The sequence below is a fragment of the Grammomys surdaster genome, unplaced genomic scaffold, assembly GCF_004785775.1.
Source record: "Grammomys surdaster isolate TR1022 unplaced genomic scaffold, NIH_TR_1.0 170, whole genome shotgun sequence".
Lineage (NCBI taxonomy): Eukaryota > Metazoa > Chordata > Mammalia > Rodentia > Muridae > Grammomys > Grammomys surdaster.
The window spans coordinates 15,611,771-15,635,296 of record NW_021604618.1 but is presented as its reverse complement, the minus strand read 5'-3'; the positions used below and the strand labels follow the sequence as shown (position 1 = coordinate 15,635,296).

Sequence of the window (23,526 nt, the reverse complement as noted above, 5' to 3'; positions counted from 1 at the left end):
AGAAATGTAGACCCTGCCAAACTTCACAATTCAGTTGCATTTTTGGTTTCTCTGTCCTCCATTCTTAGAATGTTCCTAGTGAGATGGATGGAACTGAAGACAGTATAGCCCAAGGTGGTGATGGGTCTCTAGAGCATTACCATTCAATTCAAGTAGTGTTTATTACTAAGTGAATACTCCAATGTGTGTATGGGTTTGTGTGTTGCACACTTAAGATTCACATGTATATATGTATATACTTATGTGTGCATATACTCATCTATGAAAATGTATATTATATATGCATAAATACACTTAAAGCATTTACGTGTGTGTGTGTGCATGTGTGTGTGTGTGTGTGTGTGTGTGTGTGTGTTCTGATCATATTCAGTCCCCACTACCCCATTCCAACTCCTCTCTGATCCCTCAAACACTTCCCATTACCAATTTCATATCCGTTCTTTTAAAACCACTGAATCCAATTAGTATTGTCTGTATGTATGTGGATGTGATGCCATCCACCAGGTCTGAACAGCCTATAAGGAGCCACAATCCTGAAGAAAAATTACTCCCGAACCCTAGTAAGCATCCTCTGCCAGTAGTGCATCAGCTATGGGCAGTACCTTATGTTCCATCCCCCATCCACACAAAAAATGGGGCTGGCTTGGTGTACAGGTCTATTCAGGTAACCACTGATGAAATGGCCCTGATATTACCAGAAGACACTTGTTCACAGCTATTCTCAAGATGCCTGGCTCTTACACACTTTCTGCCACCTTTTCCATGACACTCCGAGCCCTGCCAGGGGAGGGGTGAAGGAATATAGATGTCATTAATGTGACTCCACAGTCACTGACTCTCTGCACTTGGACCACTTATGAATCCGGACATTAACTGGTGCCCATCGCAAAGTGAAGCTGGTCTGATGAGGCCATCAGTCTTTAGAAATCAGTTTGATATTTGGTCCATAAGTGAATAAACAGAAGTACCTTTTCTGTTGACTTATGATCTCCCCAACCATGGGATTCTAGCCGTGTTTACAGAAGTTTTCTCCTGTGTAAGGGCCTTAAGTCCTATTTTTAAAAGTGATTGGTTACTATGGTAATATTCATGTCATTATTGTACCAATGGACATATCCTGCCAAGCTGATCATGTAACTTGCAGCACTCACAACTGGGTAATACTATTGACATCTTTAGTTCTCGTAAATGAACAAGGTCAGTGTCAAATACAATAGCTTGGATCATTTGGTGGGTCTCTGGTAATCCCCAACAAACATCTCAATGGGAGGTATCTCCTAGCCAGCACTGAGATTTTTATATAATAACGTGTGGCTTCTGGGAAGAGCATTCTTTCCCCATGTAGGTTACCTCCATTCAAATTCATTTTAATTCTATTTTAGTGCACTTATAAATAAGTAGACTTCTAAATTACCTTTTCAGCTTTCTTTGTTCGTTGTTCCTCTCCCACATCTCTTTCTCTTCATAGCACCCCCCCCCACTGCCTGCAGCCACTGCCTACCAGTGCTAACTGTGCACTGTGGCTGAATTGTAAATAAATGTCTATGTTGAATGTCACATGCCCCTGATAAATGTGAACCTCCAAAACTGATGGGTTTTCTGAGATGTTAGTAAACAGTTGAAGTGGATTAAACTGAGTTGTTTGTGGAGAGATAACAGGACTTGTTCTATCTTTGAGAAAAATATTTACAAAACTTATTTCCATAAAGACTTTAGAACACTGTGAATTTTATGAATATCTGCCCATATTTTCTTGCCAACTTCCCAAAGGCCAGAACTCAGTTTGTAGTCATATGCTTATTTCCCTAAAAACAAAAATACCATGTAGGGGGTGAAAAAAAGTATGTCTACCTTGAAATTTTGGTTCAGTTTAAGAATTGGAAGAAGGGATTAGGGAGGGGGTGTGGATGGGATTCCAAATAGAGACCAAGGTATTGTCTAGCACTTACTTGCCCCCAAGCTTTGTGTCTATATCTGCCTGTGTCTGTGAGTATCATGGAGTTAATATATAGTCAGGGCCAGACAGGGCATGGAAGATGCTCCCAGAGCAGCTCATAATACTGATGAGCCCTGCAACTATGAGGATAGGGCTGTGCCTATCTTCTCCTAGCCCTCTGTTCCAGTGTGCTACTTCTCAGCTCTCTTGAGAACCTTGTGTTATTCTCTAGCTTCTTTCTGTTATGAAACTAGAAGGCCAAGCAATATATATTCCCTCATCCTGCTGCTTCTGGGTTCCACTTAAAAACAATAGAAAACAGCCTCAGTGTGGTGTCTGTAGTCTGTAGAAACAACTTCAGCATTACCCAAAAAGAAGAAAGCTGTGCTGGCTGTTTTTACATCAATTTGACATAAACTATAGGCATCTGATGGGTGGGAACCTCAATCAAGAGATTGCCTCTGTAAGATAAGATGTTAGGCAAGCCTATAATGATGTGGAAGGGTCCAGCCCATTGTGAATGGTGCCACCCCTGGATTGGTGGTCCTCAGTGCTGTAAGAAAGCAAGCCGAGCAAGCCATGGATAGAATCCAGTAAGTATCATCCATCGGTGGCTTTGATGCAGAAAGACCTGGTTCCATGTTTCTACCGTATTTGGGTCTGTGCCTTGGCTTCCCTCAGTGGACTGTGATTTGGGATATGTAAGCCATTCCTTCCCAAGTTACTTTTGGTCATGGTGTGTCACTACAGCAAGAGCAACCATAACGAGGACACAAGGTTAAGTGAATACATGGAGAGGGGAATGGTGTTCCATGTGCCTCCTATTAACACTGAACAAAGTTTAAGGCTAAGACATGAATATTGTATTGAAGACAACCTTGTTTCTCCCCTTTTCACTAACTTTTGCTCTATCAGTCTCCTCAAGTTTGCTAGCTTTTTTTATCCCAATCTCACCACCCTGTGCCCCACCTTCCTCCCTAACTGATCCATAAACTACCTCTTATGGGAAACATTCCCTTTCTTCCATGCTAATTTCTGCTACATTTTAGATGTGTAAGCTCTTCAGAAAACCACCTTCAGAGTATCTCATCACAACGCCAAGTGACAGCTCGAACGCCAGGGTTGCCAAGTTCCCATTAGGCATCTACATAACCTGTTGTAGGACCTGAGCTATCCACAGGTGTAAGTTTCAGTTATACACCTTGCATAGTCTATATTTGTTTTATACATTTTAAGATCGTTTTGGAGCTACAGGATAAATGAGTGCTTTAGGGATCTCTTCACATCAGCTGTAGGTATTACTGCTAGTACAACTTGCCTTCCTAGATGCCACAAGTTTTCAAGTTGCCATCTATTGGCAGCTTCGTTGTTTAACACGCCAGCCATGTACTGCCAGGCAGGGGGAAAAGTTGGCCCAATAGAGAACCAAATCAACCATGCCACCTGCCACTTATGCTTTTCCCAGAAGACATTTTATAAACCTGCTGCCCAGCATGTTTTCTCTCCCATCCCTTGGCTCTCTCTCCTCTTTCTTATTTTTAAGAACATGAGATTTGCAACCTTGATTTCCACAGGCTCTTGATGGCAAAGTACTGGTTTCCAGGGTACCTCAGTGTTTCTTCTAGCTGCAATCTTGTCAGAGAGAATGCCTCCTTATGGGGTTAGTTATTTGAAGTAAGCTTTCATGCTTTGATAAGTAAAGTGAGTTTTAAAGGCTCTAGGTTGAAAATCGGCATCTCAGGACCTGCGTTTGCTTATTTGGTTCTGCCATTCTGCAGAATCTCTTGAATATGAGTCAGAGACCCCCACCTCACAGTCACATGGCTCACTCTTACTCCAGTGTCTCCTGGAGAAAGGTCCCAGAAGTGTGAAATGTGACAGCCTTCCCCAGGAGATTCTTGGACGACCATGTCTCTTCAGTAGTATTTCTAGATCGGACTAATATTTACATTGGCTTTTGCTTTAAAAAAAAAATCCCTGGGCATTTCCAAGAGAAATTGGTATCACAAATATCACCATCACCTAAGTTTGTAAATATTCTCTCTGGACTTCACTGGCTCTGTCCACCAGCATGGTTCAAACAGCTAAGGTGTCTGAGCATGGGTAAAGAAACACAATCATGAGTGGCTTTCCTCTGTTATCATGTTAGATTAATTTTTCCCTGAGAGACTTTTGTTGGAATTTACTTTCCCTGAGAGACTTTTGTGGGAATTTACTTTCCCTGAATTTTTGGTTCCTTGCTTCCCAGTGACTGTGGCATCTCTCTTAAATGTTCCAGCAAGCATCCTTTCAAAGTACATGTGTGCTGAAGCTTGCTGTCACAAGATTTTTAATTTTATTAATGAGCAACACATCCTGGCATTTGATAGTGTTCTTTTTCCTTTGCACATGATTAGCACATTCCAACCCTTTCTATCTGAATATTCTCTCTTGGGTTAGCGTGAACTTGGGCCAGTGCAACACCTACAGGCTGTACTCTGCCTGTGGTTGCTTCAATTTCCAGGATCACCTGGTGTTGTGGTTTTCAGGATAGCTCAGTCACCTGCGAGTGACTAAGGCCCTGCAGTCTGGCTTTTACTGACCACATTGCATCCCAGTGGTAGGCTCCTCAGTCATCAGAAAGATTTTTTTACCTCTGTGTGAGCAGTCTTTTAAAAGACTATCCTTTACCATAGCTAAATCTATTTAATAACTTAAGTTTTTCTACATTTTTACTTTATTTCAAGATTATAGCTCTTAATAGAAAAAGGCAAACTCTCTTCCCTCAGATTTTTTAAAATCAGGATGTAACAGGCTTAGCATTTATAAGTGTTCTATGTTTGGAACTTGACCCATCATTGGCAGAGTTTAATTGCCTCTTGGAATAAATAGAAAGCTTACCTAGATAACTGGTCTTCGATTTTAGAACTTTATGAAGATATTTTACCTGCCAGTAATTTTCAGTCTGTACTTTTACATTTCCAGTGACCAGTACATATTGAACAAACCTTTCTGAGATAATAATAATAGCCTGTATGAAATTCTGATTTTCATTTTAAAGCATGAGATTTGGGAGACAGGTGGCTCAGTGAGATTAGAATTCTACAAAGTTCATTTTCTCCTCTGGGATACTGATGCAGGGTGAGTTGGAAACTTGGGTTTGAAATTTGAAGAGATTAATGATCCAAGTAATGACCATTTTAGAGAAAATAGTTCATAATAAATTGATAAAATCTTATGAATAACTGGAAGACAAGAGCTCCTAGGTCTCTAAGAAAAAGTAATATATGGAAATGTAAACCTTAACTTTACCTGAATTGATCAGTGCACATGACATGCCTGTTTGAAATATGACCCAGTGCCCAATTCATAAGCACAACTTTTATATGCTAATAAAAGTCTAAAGTGTTTATAGAGATGAAACTTTTTAACTACTCTGATTTGATCACTGCATATTGTATATACACACCCACATACTGAGAGAAAGACAGAGACAGAGAGGCAGACAGAGAGGCATAGACAGACAGACAGACAGACAGACAGACAGATAAACATACCGAGAGAGGGGGGGAGAGAGAGAGAAAGAGAGAGAGAGAGAGAGAGAGAGAGAGAGAGAGAGAGAGAGAGAGAACAAACTGTTTTATTATACCACACAAGTTTATATACTTAGAATAGCAATGTGGTGAGAGGAAGCCTTTCGGCCTTTCTGAGTTTCGGTTTCCTTGTAAATAAAATTCTGCAATCTCATCTCCAACGGGGCTTTGAGATAAGAGTTAAATGAAATTATACTTAAAGAGCATTTAGTTCAGTCTCTGGCACAAGCTATGTAGATAAGCACATTGATACATATAAAATGTATAGATGGTATGTTGGTTGGTTGATAGATGGATAGCCGGACAGATGATACACAGAGAGATAGCTGGACTGATAGGTTGTATACTTATTCCTTTGCTTACTTGTTGTCAAAGTAATCTCTATATCTCAACTGACCTACTTCTAATGTGGTTATAAAACAACTGTTGGTTTATTTGTATTTTTTTTTTAGAAATTCAGAAGCTAAGAAAAAGCTTATTTCACCATGTACTTTTCTTTATAAACAAACAACAACTTCTAGAGGTAACAGATTTTAAAGCACTTAGCTGTATAAATATTTAAGTGAAATCTGTTTGGTGTAGAATGTGGCTGTTTTGGTTCTGCTTTTGAATTACAAGCACAGTACAAATAATTACGTACCATCAATAATTGATTGGAAGTTCATAATGAGCTCATGTCTCCTGTAGGTGGATGAGATAATGTCTCGTCCAAAGCTCCTGAATACAAACTATGCATCCATCTCTGTATGTCCCGATGCTGTTCCATGAGATACCGATCTTATCCAAGTTCTCTCTAGACTCAATGGGGTCCAGTTGACTTGGCATATTTTCTAAAAGAAGAGAATGATTTCTTATACAGGAAAGCTTTTGAAATAGTCTTCTTTATATCTTTGAGTACAGCTACATGAAGCCATCTTGAGAAGATGATTGTCAGTCCTGTTTGAGACAGTGCAGTAAGATGGAATAAACATAGTGGCCATGAAAGCAAGGTTGCCAGGGGCTGAGACCAGCATTGCCCCAGCAGGCATAGTGCCCATCGTGAAAGAGACTTCCTTTGACTAAAGTATAGGACAACAAACACCAGCTCTACTTGTTCCTTGACCAGACAACCTCCGCAGGATGATAGAGTATAAAGAGGATGGATTCTTTGGTTCTCTGCTGTGGTAACAAAATACCTACTTTGTAAAGAAAAGAAGTGTATTTCGTTCTTGGTTTGGGAAACTGGAAGTCTAAGATTGGCATTTGTATTGGTCTGGCTCTGATGAAGTCTAAGACAGGTGGCATCATGGCAGGAGAACAAATGAACTTACTGAGATGGGATGGATATTTTATTTTAAAAAGTCAGTCTTTCTCTCTTTATAGCAACATACTCTTGTAGAAACTAAAGTTCCATGAGAACTATCTTAATCCTTGCCTAGAACAGAGCTTCAGTGGCCCTAACCACCCCTTGTTCTAGTCTTTATCTTTTTTATTATTATTTTATTTATTTACATTTCAAATGCTGTCCCTCTTCCTGGTCTCCCTTCTGCAAACCCCCATCCCTATCTCCCCACCCTTTTGCCTCTAAGAGGGTGCTCCCCCACAAATCTTCACCCACTCCTGCCTCACCCCTCTAGCATCCTTCTTCTCTGGGGCAAAAATACTCCACAGGACCAAGCACTTCCCTTACCACTGATGTCAGATAAGGCAGTCCGCTGTTGCATATGTAGCTGGAGCCATGAACCTACCCATGTACTCTTTGGTTGCTAGTTTAATCCCTGGGAACTCTGTGAGGTCCAGTTAGTTGATATTGTTTTTCTTCCTATGGGGTTGCAATCCCCTTCAGCTCCTTCAGTCCTTCCCCTAACTCTTGGGCCCCCAATAGTCTTTATCTCTTAATAGTCTCATAACTTGGAAATTACCACTTCAATTAATGGGGTTTGAAACAGAAATTAACAATATTTAGAACACAGAGTGGAGAAAGAGACTCATCTTGACCACTCATTAAACAAACAAACAAAAAAAGAATTGTTTCTATGTACAAGAATATTATTATTATCTAAGTAGAAACGGCATTTTTATCCATTCTGACCAAGCTCCTATCTGGGTGACTTTCCTAATCACAACATCACCAAAAGGGTTCATATCAGTGTTCTTTTACCAAACTTCTTAACGAGGTATTGTGTATATATGTATCTGTGTGTATGTATGCACACACATGTGTGCCTGCATGCATGCATTGTATACTTGTTTTGTTTATAAAGCCTCATGCAAAGGACAGGTGTTTTCATATAGGTTAAAGTCTCCTGAATATATATTTATGTTCCTTAAATAGTTACTAGTTATGTGACAGCTTGGAAAGAGATGAGATTATTTGGATGGACTTTGGGGATTTACCTTGCATGGGAATAATATTCACCAGTTTCCGACATTTGTCCTGTTTCCTCTGATCCATGTATCTCTACAGATGTCTTAGAAATATCCACACTTTATCACCCATTTCCCTTCACCTGTTGGTCGATCTTAACAGTAGATAATGTCCTGAGTGTAATTTCTTACTGTGGTCTCACCATGGCTTGGTCTTACTGGCTGCTGTTTGTTCCCTATCCAGCCAATGGGAACTTTGTTCGTTATCCCCCATATCCAATTAGTCACCATATTCCATCTCCCCTAACTTTCTCTAGATTTTCTAAATACATCCAATATCTCTATCTCCACTGCCACATCTTTAATTCAAGCCTTGCTTCTGAAATAACATACTAATTTGTCTCTCTGTTGGTCTAGATCACTTTACAGTATAAGCACAATGGTTTTTCAAAGGTTCAAAATAGATCATATTATTTCCTATATAATTTTTTATTGCTACCCCACTGCTGTAATAATACACTGTTTTTAAAAAAATAAGATGCAAGATACTTTTTAAACTATTTCTTCTTTTACCTTACTTCTCACTTTTTAATCTTGGTAGCTCTACCCTAACAATCAACTCTTCATTCACCCACTGCTTCACCACCACCATCACCACCACCATCCACCTCTACCACCTTTAACACAGTTCTTCTCATAGACTTCCTTACACAAATGTGGATGTTTCTCCTCACAGGCTGAAAATTACCCATTTGTCTCCCTAACATTCCACTAGACAGCAAAATTTCAAAGGTCAGAGACTTTGCCTTCTTTTTATACAAAATAGTGATTTCAACACAGAATATTTAAATAAGCAATTGATATTTCAATTCACTAGTTTTTGTTGAAGTATTTACTAAATGCCAATTTTAAACTTTTAGAAAATTTTAAAACCTTATCATAAAGAATGTGCAAATGAAATATCTTCAAAGTCTATCCATCTCAGAGCACTTCTATGAGAACGTCCACGCGGGTTGTAGAGCTTATCATTGGCGTTTTCACTTTCACTATCTAATGTCATTTTATGCACTCCTCCACCACTAAAACAATGAAGGTCTATGACAAGGTTAGAGCTGCAAGAGCAATTAGCTTTATGTCCTGCATTCTTTTTTTTTCAAGCTCTTTAAACCTCTGAGGAGATACTATTTTAAAGAGAATAGAAGGCAGCTAAGGACCAGAGCAATCAGGTACCTGCTTACCATCATTTAGTTAATAACTGTGGAACAGAGATTTGAACTTGGGTCATCCTATAATACTGTCACTCTGTACATAGTAGTCTAACTGGCTTTATGGACCATCTATTCCCATAAAGGGTACATCACTAAGATATGGCACTATGTGAAACAGATGAATTAACAGAAGTCAAAAAAAGTCATAACAATGGGAGAAGAAAATGTGTTAAATCCTGAGCAGGAGGTCTGGAGAAATGACTCAGCTGGGGAGGCTCAATGCAGTTTGTGCTCAGCTGCAGTGACTCTCAGCAATACTTATCTGGATGGTATTAAAGGATTACAGAGAATCAAGTATGTACTCTTTTACCTACTAGGGTAAAACCAGATCGATTTTTCAAAGAGTTTACTCCCTATTAAATAGATTGATTTCAACACATCAAAACCTTAACAGGTTAAAACAGACCATGGTTAACTTGGATGGAGAGGTAGTGATTCTCTTCCTTGTACTTGACTCCTTACTCTATTTCTTTGAAGGCTTTACTAGTATTGCTAATACAGTGTGGAGAGGCTCTTGTGGGATACTAAAGAAATGTGAAAGCTCTACCGATACAGGCATCAGTACTCACCAGCTTGGTTGTATCAAGCCTCAGAAAACATATGCCGTTATGTAAGTTTATAAAGCATGGAGGACACATAGATGGACCTCCCTGCAATTCTACACGTAGTGGGGCTAAATGAACACTTGTTCCTGCCTTACCAGGGCACTAACATCTCAAGGTTTTCTGTAGGACACTGAAATGAAGTGCTTGTGTAGCCTAAGGACAGGCCTGGGAGAATGATGAGCAACTATTTCAGAACAGATGTCAACAGAGCCTTTTCCTCCGTGCTGAGAATCATCAAATATGTGCCTGATGTCTGGCAGACAGAGTGACTGAGGCACAGGCTCCTAAGCATTGAGACAATCAGCTGGCCTCTTGAGAGACTTTCCTGGCTGCAGACAAATGAGCTTTGATGAGCGAGTAGCCTTTGCTCATTCTTCAGGGGTGGAGAGGTGGGAACTCGGTCCAGTTTGGAGTTTAATTAAGGATGGCAGCTGGCACAGTGGGTCAGATGACTCTGTGCTCATTCATGTCATAGGTTGCATTTTGTTTTTCTCAAGATATTTCTGTTACTCTGTTCTGTCCATTGACACTGCCCACACATTCATTATTCTGTGTGCTATTAAAGTAATATGATTGCTTTTCCAAATATAAAGAGTTACAGGCAGGGGCCACATGCTAGAGATACAAAAACAAAACCATGAGGATCTTTAAGATTCTCCCATTTGATATATATCCTCCTGATGCAAACTATTCCCTGTTTAAATTTATACCACTAATGAAAGAAAGATTTTCTTGATAATTTAATACCCAGAGGGAAAGGACAGATATAATTGTAGCATGCCAATTGTCCATATTATCAATCTTAATGAGTGATAGCAGAGACAAGAGCTCATATCTCCTCTCCAAGCAAACCATATGGAGAGAAAAGGTTGACAAATCAGGTAATCTAGTGTAAGAAAGGATCTCAAATACTTGGGGCTATGAAAGAAATCAGTTAAATAAATTACCTATTAAAGATATGCATAATGAGGCCATTTAATTAACTAGTCCAAAAGCCCCCTTCAAATATAAACGTTAGCTGCAGACATTTCTGAATAGAAAAATCTCCAAACCATATGGTCTAAGGAAGCCAAGGAGGAGGAAAGACTATGTGTTTTCATTTTATGATCTGGTGACATGAAATCCAGGTGGACACCTCTATAAAATCTCCTAAAATGGCACATTTTGAGATACTGTGTTGGGTAGTATATGCTCACAGCATAAAGTCTCCAGGGAAATAGTTGATCTTCTAATTGTGCACTGCTTATAACAGCACTCACTACTTTGAACCCTTCTAGATGTGAGTCAGCTGCTGGCTATCTTGAGTCCTGTGAAAATGAGTTAATCACCTGCTGTGGGAATGTACTTGGAAAACGAAGCAGAAAAGAAAGAGAAAAAGAAAGAAAGCAGGAAAGAGAGGGGGAGAAAAAAGTGAAAAAGAAAAAGAAAACTGTGACACTTTTTGTAGATTAAACTCTTTGGTTAAACTGACATGAGAATTGGGGAAATTCCTGTTCTACCAGAATTCGAGGACAACTAGGCTTTTAGATTTCCTGACTAGACAGATCGTTTGGAGAAAGAACTTAAATAGAACAGTAGTCCTTCTATTGGCCAAAATGTTCAGAATACCCATGATACAACTCACTGACCGTATGAAGCTTAACAAGAAAAACGGCCCAAGTGTGGATATTTCAAACTCACTTAGAAGGAGGAACAAAATAATCATGGGAGGCAGAAGGAGGAAAGGACCTGGATAGAGAGGGGAGGGGAAAGGGGGCAGGATTAGGTATGGGGGGATACAGGAGAGAAGCCCAGAGGGCCAGGAGGATGAATGGAAATATGTAGCATTTGGGGTTGGAGGGCAGGGTAACCTCTAGAAAATCCCAAAGACCTGAGATGTGAAGGCTCCCAGGACTCAGTGGGGATGACATTAGCTAAATGCCCAACAGTGAGGAGATGGAACCTGAAAAGACCACCACTGGTAGACAGACATGGTCCACAGCTGAGACATGGGGTCACCCACCCATCTTCAAAAAGCTTGACCCAGAATAGTTCCTGTCTATAGAAAATGCAGGGACAAAAATGAAGCAGAGGCTAAAGGAAAGGCCATCCAGTGACTGACCAAGCTTGGGCTCTATCCCATGTGCAGGCACAAAACCCTGACACTATTACTGATGCCATGCTGTGCTTACAGACAGGAGCCTAGCATGGCTGTCCTTTGGGGGTTCTACCAACAACTGACTGAGAGAAATGCAGATAGTTTCAGTTAACCATTGGATTGAGAGTGGGGACCCCTATAGAAGGGTTAGGGGAAGGACTGAAGGACCCAAGGAAATTGCAACCCCATAGATAGAACGAGAATGTCAACTAACCATTACCTCTCAGAGCTCTCAGAGACTAAGCCATCAACCAAAGAGCTGATGGTGGTCTATGGTCCCTGGTACATATATCACAGAGGACTGCCTTATCTGACATCAATGGGAGGGGAGGTCTTGTGAAGGCTTGTTGCCCCAGAGAAGGGGGATGCTAGAGGGGTGAGGCAGGAGTAGGTAGGGATTTGTGGGTGAGCACTCTCTTAGAGGAAGAGAGGCAACATTTGGAATGTAAATAAATAAAATAATCTAATGAAAAAGAAAAAAAGAAAAGAATTCCTTCAACTCTGTAATAGAAAAGTACTTAAAAATAGAAGTCACCGTATTTAGCAGCTATTGAGATAGGGTGGCCCATTCCCAGATTAATACTTTAACAATGGGTGTCTCAAAGCTTTATTGAAAACATTCCCAGAAGATTCAACATATAGGACACTATCTTATATTTAGGACAGTGAATTCTTATTTTTCAGGACAATGAGGTTGGGGAAAGATGAGAAATGCACAAACATGAAAATTAAAGGAACTCAGAACAGTCAATACCATGATCTTTATTTTTTAAATAGAAAACACAAGTCTGGGAAGTTATCTGACTCTTAGTAACAGGCTACCTTTACCTTTAAATCAGACTCCATGGAAACAGCTTTGCCTATTTTGAAGCATTAGGAATAGCTGTCATTTGCTGTTTCCTATTCTGAAGAACAGACGGTGGGAGGTGGAGGAACTACTTTTCTGTTCTTCTCAAAGGAAAGATGCAGTTGAGAGATGAGGTTTAAGTGGTTTACTTAGCAAAGAAAGCACTCCAAAGAGAGATTGGAGTGAGCTGTCCCAAAGCGGGAATAACAGTACAGTGGTTCCATACTGTGTACTGTTTTCAAGGTTTTATGAATATTTATGAGGTAGACAGGTCATGCTTGGGATAAGATGACCCTTTTACCCCTCCCTAACCATGGTAGATCAGATTTCCTTTTTAGGTAATTTTTTCCCTCTGTTTCTCTAGAAAAGTTCACAAAGGTGGGGGGGGGGAGTGTTCCATCAGAAGCACAAGAGCCAAGGTTATTTGAGGATATGTAACTCATCATTAGTACACACGTAGGTAAATGCTCAGGCACGAACAACCTGATGTCAACTTTGAAGACATGTACCCACAAAAGATATTCTGGCTGTCAGGCACAGCTACCTGGATACAATGGTAGTTCGCTTGGTTATTTCATAGCTAACTCCTTTTTGAGACTGTTTGATTGTGTGATTGAGGTCATTACTCTCTGTCAGTTAAGACACTTTGTTATCTTTATTATTTTTCTTTAAACAGGTTTCATGTTGAAGGCTAAATACAATAGACTAGCAGGCAGCTCAACCAGAAACTGAGATGTAGGCTATCTCTAAGACTCCCTTGTGCCTGCACTACCACACATGTCCGTCTTCTACCTAGCAGCCCCGTGATTCTCATTGCTGTTATTTTCATGGTGCTAATGTATTGGCAGAGGGAAGATGGCATTCAGGAAAGTCACAAGTTGTATATCCAAGGAAGAGGATGGACTATGAAACTGGACTATAAGGTCCTAAGGGCAAAAACTCTGTTTTGTTTGTTTGCTTTATCTTTATTAATATTAAACACTGTATTTACAAAAATGTAATACATAAATTTTTGCTAATCTAAAATGTTCTAATTGTAGAAAATTCATTACTATCTTCATTGTTATGGGGGAAAGTATACAGTTAAATGCATAAACACTAGAGACAGACTCTGAGTGAATCTCACTCAGCCAAATACAGTACTTATGCAGATGACCTGAATGACATGTGCCTTAGTTTCCTGGGCTATCAACTGGGACCTTAGGAGTGCCTGTCTTACTGGCTGCTTGTCCAGACTAGGTGTGCTAATTAATGTATGCAGAACATTTAGAAGAATACCTGACATGGAGAAGATGCTCGTTTGATGAGTGTTAGGTATTACCAGCAGTGTTCAGGATAGGTGCTTTAGCCATTTGGTGAGAAATATACCAGAACAAATGATAATGTCACGATGTTAACTGATTACTGCTGAGTGACTCTATTATAGCAGAATGATTACTATAGGGATCACAAGTTCTTGTGTGGACTTTTTCCTTGTTCAAAGTTAGAGTTATGTAGCTTTTAATCTTCTTGCTGCCTCTTTATTCATGACACAATCAAGGTTTTCTTTATAAATAAACAAATTTCCTATGTAACCATTGTAGTCTATAGCCATACTCTCTCTCTGTTTTTCTCCTGTGAATTCTTATGGATATAAGTGGATTTCTTCCTTTAGCCTCACTCACTTAGTCTTGAGTATAGATGAGTCTTTCCTTCACCTCCTGCCCCTTAATCAGCAGGGCTGTGTGTGTGTGTGTGTGTGTGTGTGTGTGTGTGTGTGTGTGTGTGTAAATGTGTGGGGAAGTATGTGTGTGTATGTGTGTGCACATGTGTGTGTAAATGTGTGTGTGCATATGTGTGAGTGAGTGTGTGTGTAAATGAGTGTGTGTGTGTGTGTGTGTGTGTGTGTGTGTGTGTGTGTGTGTTCTTCAAGTAGGTAATACCAGGCTGCACTTAAGGTGATCCTGACATTTTGGCCACTGTACCCTTGACACTTTGCTTCTTCTCATCCTTTAATCAGGGAGAGATACTTTGTTCCATTTCTATTCCTCCATCCAGCTGCCATAATCTAGTTTGTAGGTGCCACTGCGTTTGTGATGCCACTGTGTGACTGACTCCTGACTGGTATGAGCCGACATCCTCACTCTGGTTTTATTTCCACAGTACATTCCTCCAGATCTCTGTGTCTGCAATTTCGTGCTGGAACAGTCCTTATCTGTCAGAGCACTGCAAGAAATGCTTGCCAACACCGTTGAAAATGGTGGAGAAGGGGTGAGTACTTGAATCATGCCCCGGGTTGAGATCAATCACCCCATATCCCAAAAGCATATTTGACATTTCATCCCTCCAGTTTAGAACTGGAAAACCTCCATGTAGAGAGAGGAAACCTTTCTTCCAAGTTTAGATATCTCTTACTCAGCAACTCTAGTCCTTTCTCCTTTGAAATTACCAGCTTCCCTCAGAAAATAGATGAGCACACCACTAATATTGGCTGCTCTCCCTTCTTCCTTCTCTTACCTCAGAGTCTACCAGGGAACATGGAGAGTCCAAAAACACCTTGAGACTAAAAATGCCTGTGAGGCAGGTGCTTTTCCATGGATAATCTCATTGAGATTTTATGACTTTTGTTGAACACAACCAGGTTCCATCAATTGGGAGTCTACAATAGTTTCCTACAACAGTCTCCTGTAGAATTCAGGCTGATTTCACACATGATGAGCAAGTACAGGGCTCCCTTAAGATTCTGTTGTCACAACTGGTAAACTGAGATCAGTGGTCTATTATCTACCAGAAGGTTTTCCTGCCAGAGGATTGCCCAGATATTTTATAATATTTTTCTACTTTCCTACTCTCTATTGATCCACTGATTTATGTCTATTTATCACCAAATAGTATAATCGTAGTGTCTGGATATTCAAATCCGGCATCTCAGCAGCCCCATTTCCAATCCCTGTACTCCGTCTGATGACACTCTGTCTTCTGGAATATGGCAACAGACTGACTGTTTTCATTCCTTTGGTACTAACTGCCTCCTCCTAGTCTTCCTCCTCAACAGCCATGACGTTCTTTCTAAAATGCATGCCCAATTAATTGTATTCCCTTGTTTTAAATTCTTCCATTTCCCCAGTAGCTTGAGATGAATCCTCAACGCTCCAACACAGCTGAAAGCCCTACAGTATTTGGTGAACCCTATTCAGCTCTCTGCCTCATCTGTCACTACATCCCACCCAGCACTCAGTGTCCCAGCCACACTAAACCCCTCATGCTACCTCCAGCATTCCAGCCCTCCGTGCTTCTGACCTTACCTATCAGCTGTTTCCTCAGTGTGGCACAGCTTTCCTCCTCCTCCTCCTCCTCCTCTGTCTTCCCCTGTGTAATCCCTCCTCATCCTTCAGGGAACCAGTTTAGATACTAGATCATCTCAGTAGCCTCCATTCACCTACAAGTGTGTTGCAGAGAAGACTCTAAGCTTTCCTGTGGTTTTTCTCTGCACTCTGCCCTCACAAGTTTTAGTTTCTTTCTTCTGTCCCAGAAAACATACTGCTCCTGGGAGGGTCTATTTGCAGTTACTAAGAAGCATAGTTTATTCTAATTTGACATTAATAAAGTCATACACAATATATTTGTGGTTGAAGAAACAGTGACTGTAGACATGATTGAGCTGATGTTTACATCTTGGTTATTTTCCAGCCCTTAATGTGATCTTAGACAAGACTTCTAAAGGCTTAGAGCCAGAATGCTCTCACCTATATAGTAAGAGTGTCTATATCTCCAGGAGCATAAATGCCAAAGGTTTGTGGTTCTTCACTCTTTTGATTAGATTATTCTGATTTAGTCAACAACACAATGATAACTCTTCACTGTTCCTTAGAACCTTGGCCTGGGTAATACTAATTTGCACCTCCTTTGGCTCCACTCCCTCCTTCCATTGACCTCAGTACTTCATTTCTAAATGTACCCCCAATATTGCCAATGCTGATAAGACAATAAAATATATACTTAGCCTCTTTCCAAAATTCATCATTTGTAGATATCTTTGATGAGAGACCTGACTGATTTTAAGTTGGTCCCAGTGTTGGTCCCAAATAAATCATGCTGAATCCTGCCCACTCATTGGACCCAGAATAGACAGAGAGTTGAGAGAGATGCCCAGAATGATTCTTTGGTTCTTGTCTTAATCTCTTATGTTCTAAGAGAATATTTCAAAGGGCTTCTAAGGAGTCATCATTTAGCTTGAATCATTTGGTGAGTCCTATAAATTAGAAGGTAATTTTTTTTTGTTTCTGAGTTAATCTTACATTTACCTTTAAGAAGAACCAGTAACAACTTATTTTCCCAAGGAAAGGAGAAGAAGAATTTAAAGAAATGGAAGCTGGGTGTCTCAGATTGGAGCAGGCCTCCTTGGAGGCAGGTAAAGCTGTGAGACCTGGGTTAGAGCAGGCCCCCTGGGAGGCAGGCAGTGCTGTCTCTGGCTATGGTAGGCCTCCTATGTCCCAGGTTAGATCAGTCCTCCTGTGTTCCTGGTTAGGGCAGATCTCCTGGAAGACAGTCAGGCTAGAGAGCTGGGGTAAGACAAGCATACTGATCTGTCCCCACATTAATTATTCATTGGATAATAGTCACAATATTGGTTCATCTTGTCTTTTTATGCTATTCTACCAAATATAAACAAAGTCCAATAGATATTTCTGTTCTTATTGTTGTTATTATCATTGCTATTCTTCACTGGAAATCTTAGAGATAGAAGAAAAAGAATTTTTTCAAAATTATTATAGTTTCAGTATCCACTGGTGACTCTACAAGCCAGTTACCTGGATGACAGCTTTAGGCCCTGGCACCCACCTGCAATCCTCTCACACCTCCATCTGGGCTCTGTCTTTAGTGTGAGAAATGCTATTTTTATATAATCTCTTGAGTCTGTTTGTTTTGCTTTCCTGAGGTGACTGTGCACATTTACTATTAGCCGTTAATTTGATTTTAGAAGATAATACTCAGCAGAGAAGAAATAGAAGTTTAAGAAATAAAAAGGAAAGAGTAAAGAGGGAAGTGAGCTAACGTGACAGAGCATAATGAGACCCAGGGGAGCCTGGGGATGTGTGAGCAGGATGCTGCCTCCTTTGACGACATGCCATTCTGTTTGGAAATGGCCATTTACTACTTTTAAATAAGTATTACTTTCAGTAATGATCACGACTGCCACCAAACAGAAGGCCTTGAAGAGTATAATTTTTTTTTCCTTCTAGTCAAAAATTGATCCTTGTGTGCTGCACCTGTTCACTGCTGTGCAGCAAAACAGGCATTTTAAAAAAATGAGTTTGGTTGTTTGCTCTTTCACGTGACGAGTGTACTGAAGCCTTTTGTAAGGATTTACCATTCCTGCAGTAATTTATCTTGCGAATAATGAAAACAAAGGTACCTAGCCAAATTTAACAGTGGAGAATTATTATTGAAATGTCCTTAGCTGCAGCGAGTGGCATATGAGAGCCAGCTGTATGTTGAAAGGGAGAATTAATTATGAGGGCCTCTGGGCAGAGAGGTCCAGTGCCTTTCGGAGAATGCCCAGACTAATCTCACCTTTGGATCACTTTTCTCCTGATCTACTCTTATCTAATTTTATTCTGGGGAAATTACTAAACAATAGGCACTTGATGTGAGGCCAACTTCATGGCTGGTATTTGAAATAAAATGCTTACATGCAAATGTTAAAGTATTTTCACATTTTTTTTTTGTTGACCTCTGGTTTATGGAATGTTCATGAGTATTTAACATAATGAGAGCCCATTACAATGTCCATTTCCCTCCATGTCCCAATCCCTTCACCCTTCAAAAATAACTAATTTTACTTCAGCAGCACACCTAAGAATCACACAGATATATTTTCAGTCTTGCCTATTCTGACCAGGTGATCTCTAGAATAAACTATTTTTTCTTTTTTCCTTGCCTTAATTGTCACCTTCTCAATGTGTAACCTTCCACACAGAATGATCATCAAATGAGATCAGTGCTCACAACTGCTTGTCAGAGTGGGTGGCAACACAGCTTCTTCCTTTATCTCTCCCCTTCCTCCTAGTCAAGGGTTTTCAGGAAAATTCATACTGCATCAAAGGAAGGAGTCCCCTATGAAATGACCAGATACATATCAAATCTAGTGCTGCCCAACTCCAAATAGGTCTGACATTAAATGAAACAATGCCTCTAGAAGTTAAAGCCTTTGCTTGACACATTTACTAACTGCCCTTCTCCTTATACGGGTTCTGACTTTATCAATGTCAGGCTTGTACAACTAAGAGGAAAGGTTAAATATGCATGATATATGGATGTATACACATATGTACATATGTGTGTACACATATGAACATATTTATATACAATGAAGGCTATGGTTGCAGTGTGAATGTTACTTTTTATCCATAACCCAGAAACAACATTATGTTTGACTTTATAAACTTAAACATCTTGTATGCTAATACATTCAACCTTCTAACATTGATCAGAAATGTGACCTGGAAAGATACCATCTCTGCAAGAACCTTCAGTATAAATGCCCTCAGAGGGGTTCTTCTCTATTTCCACGTGTAATTTACACACTAGCCATTAACTCCAATACAAGCTTCATGTTCTTTTCAATTGTCCTTGTACTTAGAGTGTGGAATACCATACAGAGAATTTGCTAGAGAAATTCGCATCTATGATATGACATGCTCATAATGTATTGATCCTTCTTGAAGATGACATGCCTATGTCTGTTGAGAAGCCAGGGGCTGGCACAAAGGATCATGTGACCTTGTAAACAGGCAGTGGAGCAGACTGAGATTGTGCTATTCTTGTGAAGACTTTTAAAGTATGCTACTTTCCTGTTGTTTTGTACAGAAGAGAAGAAGTCACCCCAACTAGTCATCCATTTATAGCCCTGACTTTGAGGTCTTGAGGTTCCCCTTCTAATCATCAGAGGAAAACTTGAAGTTGAGAATATACGTGATTAGGAAGAGAACAAGACCTGTGGCAGAGATGGGTGTGTAATTGTGAATCAGCTTGATACCTAATTACAATGTTAAAAATATTACACACTTAAAAAGGAAAAATAAACAAATAATGGTTCACCTCCAACAACAGGTAATTCATTACACTCTCAGAATACTTTATAACGTTTTCTTTGTATAAAAGTACAATGTGACCTGTCTTCATATGATGATATAATCCTAGCTTGCCTACAACAAAGCCCTAAAGCAGGATAGCCACTCTACACCAGAATAGCCACAGTAGGTACGAAAATATGAGGTTACTTAATACTTGTTGGTAAAAAGTTACTGCCTTAAGCTCTTCAAAACCCTGCCTTGGTGACTTTTTCAGGTATCTTCTTTGCCTTTCCAGGGTCATTGCTTTTCAGAGTATTAGCCTGAGGACACCCCCGTCTCTCCCTCACTTTGTTAAGACCAGGACACCACTCTATTCCATTCTTAACTGAAGATCTCATGGTGCAATGGTAGCATGTCTCATTCCATTAAATTCTTAATTAGTTTGATTTGACATATTTTTATTTAGAAGGGAGAACCCAGTAACAAAGACCCTGAATCCTGCCCCCATTCATTTTTAAATCTAGAGCTGATTTTCAGCTCCTATTATGAAACCAGTAATATTTTTGTGTTCATGAAATAAGAAATCTCTTGACAAATTGTTCTTACCTGCAAATGCTTGTCAGAATCTTTTCTTTAAATCTGCCCTGCATTAGAATTCCCCTTGCAGAGTCACTGTGACAAGTAGTGAAGCAGAGAGACAGAGGGTTTAGGTTTGGTCCTAACACTGAAACCCCTTAAAAATGTAATTCTAGGCAGATCTCTTACAGATCTGGGACTTGAGTTGCAACATCTCTGAAAGAGGTCTTTGTTTAGATGTTCAATCCCTGATGGTTGTGATATACCGGGTTAAAATGGGAAGGTGTCAATGCCTCAGTTCCTCTGGAGTATCTGCTTAGCTTTAGCCCATCACTGAGTCCCTGTGGAAATGCTGACCTGTTCATCAGGCATTGTGCTTAGTTCTTTGACTCCTATATTTAGACAGAATGAATAAATGTGTTTGTTCTTTTTCTGCTTTTGGTGTGGGCAAAGATAACCTTCCAAAGTCTACACAGGACAGCATCTCTGAGGAAGAAATTGTTGATTATATACTTTGACCTTTTTTAAAGGTGGTTCTCCTGGAAAATCCTTCACAGAAGGAAAGTTATGCCATCATTTCCACGAGACATGTTTCTTGAAACAGCCAGCCATTATTTTTGAGAAATTAAATGTTGTTATAAGTGAGAGGACTACAAACTAAAGGTTTATGTGATTTTTTTCACACACTTAATTGTCAAAATGTATTCATTTTCTATTTCTCCTTTCCCTGTACTTTCTCACTGTTCTTCCACAAATTTTGATGTAATTTAGGGACTTTGTGTGATAGATGGATTTGAATGTTTCTTTGGTAAGATGTTATTTATGAAGAAATGAATTGTTAACTTATATTTCATTTTTAGACTAGTTTTTTGATAGCATGGTGTTTACTTAAAATGTTCTATCTTGAAAACATTGCATCATGCTAAAAAAAACATAACAAAAACCTTTTAAAATTAATTTTTAAAAAGTTGATTAATGTATTATTCTAATTCTAAGATAAAGAATTTCCAAATTGCCTGGTACTGGATGTTTTTCTTGGGTAGATTTTTTCTAATGTGAATGGCATCATGGGAAAGTCAGAATTGGGTTACAACACTTTGTGTGTTTACTGTTTCTTAGTGGCATCAACAGTAGACAAAGGAAGAGTAACAGCATGCATTCACATGTAATCCTACTTCTTATACTAGTTGGGATAAAATAATCTCCAGCTTGGACATCTTAACCCACTTGATTTTCACCATGTTCTGCTTCTGGTTTCTGTAGTAAGCCTCCACCGATTCTTCAAATGATTTGAAAGCTTTCATCAAATCCTGTGCTCACTAAAATATCCATTCACTGTTTTGTTTCTTATTTTGCTAGCTCAGTGACCTCTCGGAATGGGTATGTTTTTCCCTCCTTAATATAAATGTACTTTGCATGGACAACTGACTCCAGCTGTATTTGTAATGACCTGGACCTTCTACTTGTTAAATGTTCAGGGGATTTCCATTCTCTGTGCTTCTGCTGTTTTAAAAATAAAACACAACTGCACCACACATTTCAGTCTTACAGAGCTGAGAGGTGGCTGCACACTTAGAAATCCCAGCCAAGCACCTATTCTACAATTGCTGTGGAATTGGGAGAACAACTTGTCTGTGGACAAGGTTTGAGTTTTGTTTTTTTTGGTTTTTGAGGGGGGGTTTGTCAGTTTTTTCCCCCTTCAAGCTATTGAAAGTTGTTTTCAAAGTTTCTCTTCTTGTCCTTGATGTGGTCAAGATAGTTTGTGTCCTTGGATTTCAAGAGATGACAGAAGTGTGCAGCCTTGCTTTCATTCAAGCTTCTGGATGCTTCTGACTTCTGGTACTATTATGCAACTCCAGCTCTGCTCATCCATAAAGCTGGAATTCATAATAAAAATGAAAAAAGCTAGTTTGGTATTCTTTTGGTTTTCATGTGATCTCTCCCAAAGTGACCCAACAGAACAATTAAATGTTAATGTCAACAATTAAGAATAGCCATTAAGGTTAACTAGCTTTTTACATTTCTTCATATCCCCATAGAAACATTTTCAAGTGAAAAAATGCACAGAATTTTTAAAGCTCCAGATCTTCTAAGATCTTCCACTTTGTAATTCTTGCTGCAGTGTTAGTGTAATTGCCTGTTGTGTGATGATACCATCCTCTGCTGATGTTCACACTGCACATAAGACCAGTGTGCCTATGTGGTCCTGATGGTGTTGTGCAACCATGGTAACATTTAGCTTTGCTGATTCTTACAAAAACCCTGGGGCTCGTACCATTCTTGCTGTGGTATTGAAATGCTGGTTACATAGCTTTGTCAAGTAACCATCTTAGGAAGGGTGACTTTCTGATTAACATGGCTGGTTTTCTTTTTCTTTTAGAAATATTTTCATGGCAAAAGTTTAAACATATTTCTTAAACTTTCATAGAAGATAAACAAGAATTTGAGTATCTGAACTTTTTCCAGGACATTGATATTTTCATGAGAGATTCTTTAGAATTAAAGATAAGTAATTGGTATGGTGGGGTGGGTGATGGCAAGTACTAGGATAGGTTATAGAAACTGGATTCCACATCAGGAGAAATAATAACTGTAAATTATTAGGTATTCAGATTTAAGGACAATCTGGTATGATGCTTGCTTGACTTTTACCCAGTAAAGTGCATTTGGAATTCAAGAAACCTTAAGAAAATAGAAACCCTTCCACTTATTTATTAGACAGTTTCTTTGATCATATAATTCATTTTTAATAGCTACCAGAGTTTAAATTATATATTTGCAGAGAGAGTTGACTGACCTAGAGAAAATAGCTTACTTCTGTTTTGGAAAAGATTAGTTAAAAACACCAATTTGGATATTCGAGTAAACGAAAGTTAGCCTCATGCCAGAGGGTCCTTGATCCCAGTGGAGCAGTGTAATGTTCTCTTGAGAGGGAACCTGTGGCAAGTGCTGTCTATCTGGAGAACAGATAAGCATCCGAGATGATGAATAACAGTGGGAAGACAGCAGAAAGAAATACCACAAGATCTAGAAGACCGTGGGTGTAAAACTGACCCCTCTTCTGCAGAGGCTACTACAGCTATTTGCAGTAGGTGTTTCTGTAGCAGTTGTTCCTTTTCAGCTTGGGCTGAGGATGTATGGGGGAGCAGTGGGTGTCAAGACAAAATAAAGCTTTGTTCCAAAG

The 23,526-nt window shown here is 39.5% G+C and overlaps 1 protein-coding gene across 1 annotated transcript in view; it reads left to right on the top strand.

Moving 5' to 3' along the window:
- The window catches only part of Ryr3 (ryanodine receptor 3), a 39,837-nt gene extending 17,402 nt beyond the window's left edge, over nt 1-22,435 (top strand). Inside the window, exons 3-5 of the mRNA XM_028766837.1 lie at nt 14,854-14,961; nt 21,702-21,722; nt 22,382-22,435. Of these exons, the coding sequence (XP_028622670.1) occupies nt 14,854-14,961; nt 21,702-21,722; nt 22,382-22,435 (183 nt within the window). The remainder of the gene's footprint in view (nt 1-14,853; nt 14,962-21,701; nt 21,723-22,381) is intronic.
- Nucleotides 22,436-23,526: the final 1,091 nt, after the last annotated feature.